This window comes from Grammomys surdaster, unplaced genomic scaffold (assembly GCF_004785775.1).
Source record: "Grammomys surdaster isolate TR1022 unplaced genomic scaffold, NIH_TR_1.0 260, whole genome shotgun sequence".
NCBI classification, from domain to species: Eukaryota; Metazoa; Chordata; class Mammalia; order Rodentia; family Muridae; genus Grammomys; species Grammomys surdaster.
This window is the reverse complement of record NW_021604701.1, coordinates 18,880-27,397: the sequence shown is the minus strand read 5'-3', so window position 1 is coordinate 27,397 and position 8,518 is coordinate 18,880. Positions and strand designations below refer to the sequence as shown.

At 37.2% G+C, this 8,518-nt stretch overlaps 1 protein-coding gene across 2 annotated transcripts in view; it reads right to left on the bottom strand.

Moving 5' to 3' along the window:
- The window catches only part of Phka1 (phosphorylase kinase regulatory subunit alpha 1), a 98,360-nt gene that overhangs the window by 81,124 nt on the left and 8,718 nt on the right, over positions 1-8,518 (bottom strand). For both annotated transcript variants that reach the window (XM_028775792.1, XM_028775794.1), the window contains exons 5-7: positions 7,352-7,434; positions 2,831-2,911; positions 1,244-1,342 (exon numbers count right to left, since the gene is read on the bottom strand). In XM_028775792.1, coding sequence (XP_028631625.1) covers positions 1,244-1,342; positions 2,831-2,911; positions 7,352-7,434 — 263 coding nt within the window. The remainder of the gene's footprint in view (positions 1-1,243; positions 1,343-2,830; positions 2,912-7,351; positions 7,435-8,518) is intronic.

The window sequence follows — 8,518 nt, the reverse complement described above, 5'->3', positions numbered from 1 at the left end:
AAAAAATCTATTTATTTTTATTTTATGTATATGAGCACACTGTAGCTGTCTTCAGACACACCAGAAGAGGGTATCAGATCCCATTACAGATGGTTGTGAGCCACCATGTGGTTGCTAGGATTTGAACTCAGGACCTCTGGAAGAACAGTCAGTGCTCTCAATTGCTGAGCCATCTCTCCAGTCTGGCATCCATTTTCTTAATCCTATTTCAGTGCTTTCTTATCCTGATTGGAGAGCCTCTGCTCATAGATAAAGACTCTAACATCTATGGGATACACACAGTTCTGTTGGTTCCTAGCATCTAGATAAGAAAAAAACCAGAAGCTAGAAAGATGATCAGTGGTTAAGAGTACTGGGTGTTCTTCTAGATGACTGGATGCTCAAACCATCCATAATGCCAACATCTCTTTATGGCCTCATGGGTACCAGCAATGAATATGGTGCAGGAATACATTCATGGAAAAAAATACATACACATAAATAATAAAAACTTTAAAATAATAAATACAGCAGTTAGGCAGAGTAGAGAAGGATGGATATGCCTCTGAGATATTTTCAAATTAATTTTTAGCAAGTGTGGAAAATAATGGGCTTCTTTACCTTTTCAGCCATGTATCATCACATTTGCTCACATTTCCCCTGCCCCTGCATTAGTCCCACTAGCCTTCTTCCTGTCCACAAAAGCTCTCCTGCTTCTTCCATGACATACTTTATCCACAGAAACCACTTTCAAAATTAGAAGTTTAATTTATCTTCACTAGGATATCATAGGAAATAATCAAGGTTTGAAGAAAGGGAGAAACTTCACATACCAGGGAAAAGAAACTTTCAATATAGGCAGCAATTATAAACAAAACTAAGAATGAACTTTTACCAGATGTAGAACTCTCACCTACCTCTCCAGCACCATGTCTGCCTGCACAGTACCATGCTTTCCATCATGATGATACTGGACTGAGCCTCTGTCTGAACTGTAAGCCAGCCCCAACTAAATGTTGTCCTTTATCAGAGTTGCCTTGGTCATAGTGTCTGTTCACAGCAATGTAAACTCTAGCTAAGATACCCATAATCTATTTTATAGCTCATGCTATACCAGGTTTATCTCAGTATAGAATGCTTGATAAAGGCATTTCTGATCACATGGTAATAATCACAAGATGGGCTGTTCTCTTTAAGCTAAAGCCCATGCTAAGTCTGACTCTAAGCAAGAATAAAATTTGCTATGACATGGTCCATTCTTTACCTGGCAGTGTTGTACTTCATCAGCCAGGACATGGATAACTGATTGTGGCCCACCTTTCACACCAAACAAGTCTAATTCATCTAGTGCTTCCAGGGCTGCCTGTAAGAAGCAATGGAAGAAAGGACTTCAGTGGCAGAACACATGCTTAGTATATACAAGGCCCAGGGTTCAAATCCCAGAACTAAAAGAAAGAGAGAAAATCAAGAATGAGATATATTATACATATTTTTCTTCCTAGTATCTTATAAATGTCACATGACATTGCTTTTGAATATATTTAATGAAACAGAAAATAAAATAACATTCTTTATTCCTAAGAGTTTGTGATCTATACGTTGTCTCCTATACTGTCCAGGAAAACTTAAACTGGAGTCTGTATCACTATGCAGTCAAGCAGCTCTCCTAGTCTCATACCCTCAGGCCAGACAGACAATCCCAGCAACTAGGGCCAGTTCTACTGTGCTGCTCAGGCAAGGTGCAGGCCTCTCCCCTGAGTCTTGTAGCTAGTGAGAGAAATGGCCAGTTTTCCTAAGCATTAATTTCTTGATGTAGAATTAGTGGCTTAAAGTATGTGAACAACTTCTTAGATATAATGCTAAACTGCTTTTTATGCATATTATTCCAATATAACTCATCACTCACAGTATATGACAGTATTCTTCTTAATATAAGGTATGTAAATTTTTCTATCTATCTATCTATCTATCTATCTATCTATCTATCTATCCATCCATCCATCCATCCATCCATCCATCTATCTATCTACCTACCTACCTACCTACCTTTTTGAGACATGGTTTCTCTCTATAGCCCTGGCCATCCTGGAACTTGCTCTGTACACCAAACTGACCTAGACCTCAGAGATCCACTTGCCTCTGCCTCTTGATGATGGAATTAAAGGCTTGAGCCACCACCTCCCCATATCTACCTTGATTTTAAAAGGTGTATGTTTTTTATTCACTTGCATTAAACTACCAAGAAGGTTAGATATTATCTTAAGTATATATTGATTATGTATAATTCCTTAACTATGAGGCCAACCTGACCTTGTTTTGGGAGTATGAAGCAGTTCTGGATGGCTTCCCTGGAGAAATAACACTTCAACTGAGAAACGTAAAGGGAAGTAGAAGTTGACCGAGCACAAAATACTCATTAAAAACAATAGCAAATTTACAGCAGATAAAGCTAGTAGACAACATCTTAATAAAGTGATCAAAGACAGAATCAATGGTGATGGGATCAAGTTTATACCATGCATTTCCTGATCATGGAGATGGCTACCTGATACTGAGCTTGGGCGACTGGACTATTGGGAGGGAAAGAGCTTCCCTTAATTTATGCAATGGCAAAAATGGTGAATATAGTTTAAAATGTGTTGTTCTTGTAGGATACATAAACAGAGACTTGCCACAAAAGCTATATGACATCAAGTTTGAAACTTATAAAAAAAGTTTTAATACTATATATTCATAGTTTCATGGAGGAATCTGAATTTTGTCTGTGGTTTAAAGAACAATTGGATGGGTCAACATGTACATTAAGATTTTATCTATGACCAGACTTGGTAAAAATAAGAAAGAAATGTACCTTGGCCATTCCAACTGAACTGGCGTTCAATTCTGAGATGCCTTGGTTGGTCTTATCTCCACGTTCCCATATCCCAAAGTCCTGGCAAAAACCAAATCAAGATAGAACTATAATCAAACCACAACCACTAAATAGTAAAGGATGTATAATCCTAAAATAAAAAAAATTAATTGCAGCAAAATTGCTACATACACATTCACACATGCATGCCTCTCTGTTGGCTATTAAGGAGCAGACAATGACCTAAGTTACATTGGGGCCTCTAAGAAGTTGGGAGTCTCTTCGACACTTAATCAGGAAGTCTAAGAAACTGAACTCAGATCATCTAGAAACACTTCTCAAGTTTTCCTCAAAGGAGATTCCCATAAAGTCTAGCACATGGAGGCTAAACAGAAGCTGGTATTTTTATGTCAAGCACACATTCTAATCGTAATCTCTTGGTACTTAAAATGTACAATACATGTATTATCTTCCTTAATGTTTACTTTTAAAAAATATGCTCTGCCTGCATGTATATCTGAATAAAGGTGTCAGATTCCCTGGAACAGGGATGTAATGTAAAAATATTTAAAATTAATTTTAATACCTTTTTATTTTTAAAAACCTTTATAATTACACAAAATTGCAGAAATAGTACAATGAGTCCCCTAATACCTCTGACTTAGTTTTGCCTAATGTTAACATTGAACAAAACCACAGTACAAGGGTTAAAGCTAAGGACTCAACTCAACTAAGCAACAGAGTTAACTATGGACTTCACGCCTAAATCTCTCAAGAGCTAGAATTGTAAGCATACACAACCATGCCTGACTAGTGCTTTTTACACATTCCAAGATTCAATTTCATTCCTGCCATGCCTCCTTAGGGACTTCCAAGCAATAGTGCTTTCACAAATCTTGTCCTTTGTGACCTTGACACTAAATAATAACTACTGAAAGCCAAATAGTTTGGTTAGCACTGGTGTTTTCCATTTTACTTTTCTCTTTTTAATTAGTAAATAATTTGAGAGACAGTTCAATACTATATAAATATCACAAAGTGGCGTTGCTCCTGGTTGCAATCCTGAGATGAGACTCTATTTCAGAAAAACAAGATGATCATGCAGATAGCCTGCTTCTCCTTAAACAACCATCCACTGGTTCAGCATTCTGCCTAAATTGCTTATAGCAAGTGCAGTTTGGATGATAATTTTGATCTATTTTCCTTGCTACTTCTATGGTCATTAATTATAATCCTTCTCCAAGAAAGGCAGTCCATTATTCCTTGTTTTTTTTATTTTTCAGTTCTTTATTTATTTATTTGTGTGTGTGTTTGCTGGTTTATTATGGAATGCTATCATTATTTTGTTGCCTACATTGTTAATTGTTCCAGGTTTAGCCACTGGTAGACTCCTGTGCCTTTTTATTTATGACATTTTTTCTAGTGTACTTTTGAGATTCCCTGTTCCTCACTGAATACTTCTGCAGTGTTTGGTACTATATGATGCTTCAATCTCAACCTGGAATATGTATTTAGGTGGGTGTAATGGCACACATTTTTAATCCCAGCACCCAGGGGAAAGAAGTAAGCAGACCTCTGAGCCCACATTCAGGCAGTGGTGCAGTATGCCTATAATCCCAGTACTTGGGAGGCAGAGGCAGATGGATCTTTAAGTTCCAGGCCAGCCTGGTCCACAGAGAAACCCTGTCTCAAAAGACCCAACCAAACCTACATTGAGATTTCACCTCACCCCATTCAGATATCTATCATCAAAAAATAACTAAAAACAAATATAGAAAAATATTACACACTGCTGGTGGACATGTAAATTAGTCCAGCATCATGAAAATCAGTATGGGAGTGCCTTTTAAAATTAAAAATAGATCTGCCATATGATCCAGCTATACCACTTCTAGAAATATACCCAATGGACTCTAAATCAGCATACTACAGAGACCTGCATACCACGTTTACTACAGCACTATTTATAAAAGCCAAGTTACAGAAGCAGACTGTGTGTCCATCAAAAAAGAAATGAGTAAAGTTACAGATGCATATGCATGGAGAGATGAACATTATCAAAAGTGATAAATGCATTTTAAAAGTAGTATATTGTAAAATAATACAACAGTTAAAAGTGAAAAAGAATGCTGACTGGAAATACAGTTCAGTGATAGAGGACCTGCCAACCATGCGTAAGGTCCTGTGTTTAATCCTAGCACCACAAAAATAAAAGAGAAGAGGTATGTTAAATACAAGGAGGTTAGTAACAAATGGAAACATATAAAAGCACAGTCAGAGAAGATTGGAGTGTTTTTCCAGTCTTAGAGTGATTGCATTCATCCATTCCACAATAGTAATATTTTATATCTTTACTGATGTATAGTGGTGTATATAAACCAGAATATATTTAAACTATATAATTCCTCTTTTAAAATGTTTAGTACAGGTGTGTGTGTGTGTGTGTGTGTGTGTGTGTGTGTGTGTGTAAGAAGGGAGGGAGAGCGGGAGGGAGAGAGATAGATAACTCACTCAGGACATCAGTCTTGGCAGAGAGCACCTTTAACTAGCCGGTACCACTGTGATTAATTAATTATATCTACATATGTGAAATTATCGTCACAATAAAAGATAGTTTCACAAACTTCCAAAGTCTCCTCCTGGCTTCCAAAATCCATCTCTTCTTCTGCTCCTATTAAGAAGCAATCACAAATCTGCTTACTGTCATTACAGCTGTCTAGAATTTTATGTTAGTGTAATCATCTTGTATGTGTACACACACACACACACACACACACACACACGCACACACACGTTTAGAGAAAGGCTCTTACTATGTAGTTCTGGCTGGCTTGGACCTTGCTATACAGACCAGGCTGGCCTCAAACTCACAAAGATCCACCTGCCTCTGCTTCTCCCAAGTGCTAAGATTAAAGGCTTATACTACCATGCCCAGGCTTAAGTACATTTTCTATGAGACTTCTTCTACTAACCATTATGCATTTTAGATTTATTCATGTTTTTGCATGACTCTATAGTTTGTTATTTTTTTATTGTTGAAAAATATTACCTTTTATGAACATACTGTAATTTATTTATTCATTTACTTGTTCATAGGCATTTGGATTATTTGAAGTTTGAGAGATTATAAAGAAACTCTCAGTGAACAACAGCAACAAAAAACTTCATATTAGACTAAAGGAAAAAATACATTTCCATAGTGTCTAATGCAACATTTTATACAGAGAGAATATTATAGATGACATTTAATATGAACCTACTTTATATGGTAGTTCATAAAAGAAAAACATTTTTATACAGTAGATTGTAAATCAATAAATCAACAATAAACATATGAATAAATTGTATTTGTGTACAGCTAAATGGCCCATAATATCACCCAGTTATCATTCTTCTTTTAAAGGTTTTAATTAAAATAAAACTGTAAGGGTCTGGGGACATATCTTGGCTGAGCGCTTGCTAGGGCTCAACGTAAAACTGCTCATGGTAGTTTATGCCTTTAACTCCAAAACACTCAGGATGTAGAGGCAGAAGAATCAGCAGTTTATGATCACCCTCATGTAGTGAGTTCAGGACCAGCCTGGGCTAGAGATGATCTAATAAAATATATTGAATGAAAATAGTAATATAATAAAATGACTACAGTTTAGTCTCAAGTTGCTAAGCACACACCATGAAGTACAGAATGGGAAGAAATGAAAGCACAGCTTTTGGACCCTCTTTATCTCTGTAATACACTGAAGATGGGGCAATGAAGATCTTGGTAAAGAAATTGAAAATGGTTTTGTCATGAGCCTTTCTGATTTTGTTCATTATAAGGTTCAGCATTGTATGGCCCTCATGCCTCACTGGACAACGACAGGGGGACTGGAGCCATTACAAGGTCCCCTTCAAATACTGGAGGTCAGGCCTCTATCCCCGCCTTCGCAAGTTTAGAATTGCCACAGCCCTTCTATACTTAGAGAAGGAGGAGATGTCAGAGGCATCCCTGCTTACACACTCAAGGCCTAAAATCAGCCATAGGCCTAAAATCAGCAATAGGCCTGTCATACATGTATACTAACAGCAAGTCTTGGGTCTCTGTGGAAAAACATCGAAACAGATGGCTATAAGCTAATGTAAACAGGCAGCTTTTGTGGAAATTTACAAGCCTGAGTAGTCATAGACCTTGTAAATAGGTAGCCTTGTCAGGCAATACCAACTTAGATAAGGACAAGCGAGTCATAGGCAGAGTCATAGTGACCTGTCCCCTGAACCTTCACCCAGCCGATACCCGGTTCTGAAGATATCTGTATTCCCCCTGAACACCCACACTCCAGTGCCATTCCCTTCCCCACATCCTGCCTTTCTGTGTTTATAACCCCTGTGTGAATGAATTACGATTTGAGAAAAAATAAATTGTAATAATAAAAAAAGACACTTAAAAAAATAAGGTTCAGTGTTATAAGAAGAAATGAGATGTTCGATGTTTTAGAAACAAAACCATTCTATGTTTAAGTTCATTCTAAAGCAAGTACTTACAGCAGTTTTATATGCAGCTTCAATGTAAAACACAAGGTTCTGTATAAAATTGACTTCGTCTAGGCTGTGGATGATATGGAGTCCTGAGGAAAAAAGACAGTTGATTATCACTGCAGGGCCCCCCCAAATGGAAATTAGTCAGTGAAGTCCGCTTCAATCAACTTCACTTCAATTGCCTTTACTTACCTGCCCAGCACAACTGGCTTTCATCAGTCTTCCATATATGTTTACAAACAGTTTTACTGAGATAGATTTATCATGTAATTCGTTGATCCCAAGTATATAATATAATGGTTTTTATTGTATGTACAGTATATATCCATTACCACAATCAATTCTGGGACATATTCATCACCACAAAAAGGAATTTTTTCTTCACTGGGCAGTCATATAAATGGAGAAGTATATTGTATGCAGCTTTTATGTCAGTGTTCGTTCACTGAATACAATATTGCAAAGCTCCCTTTGTGTTGTGGAATTCATCAGTACTTCCTTTATTGCCAAAAATATTGAATTGTGTGAATGCACCATATTTTAACTATCCAATCATCAGGTGATAGACATTGGATTGTTTCTACTTTGTAGCTATCATAAATAATGCTGCTATAAATATTCATGTATGCCTTTTTTGTATGTACATATTTCTGTTTTCCTTAGGTATCTATATACTTAGGAGAAAAACTGCTGGATCATATGGTAACTCTATACTTAAGCCTTGCTGAAGTTATGGAGAAATCTTTGAATCTTTGTCCACTGCTCTGAGAAACGTAAAATGAGAGCATGGGAGATGTCTCAGCAGGTAAAAGTGCTTGCTACTAAGTCTGACAACCTGAATGTAATACCTGGACCTATATGGTGGAGGGAGAGAACCAACTACCCTCAGATGTCCTGACTTCCTTGTGTACCATGGCATGCATGCACACAAACAAACAAACAAACAAACAAACAAGCTGTCTTCTTGATTCCGGTCATTCTCCTGTGGCTGAAGTGGTTTTTACAGTGATTCAGGCCAGTATTCCTCTAGTGATTGATGATGCACAGCTTTTGTAAATGTACTTGATGGCTGTTTATACAAACTCCATAGAGGAAAATCAGTTTTATCCTCTAGCCGCTTTGTATGGAGAGAGAGAGAGAGAGAGAGAGAGAGAGAGAGAGAGAGAGAGAGAG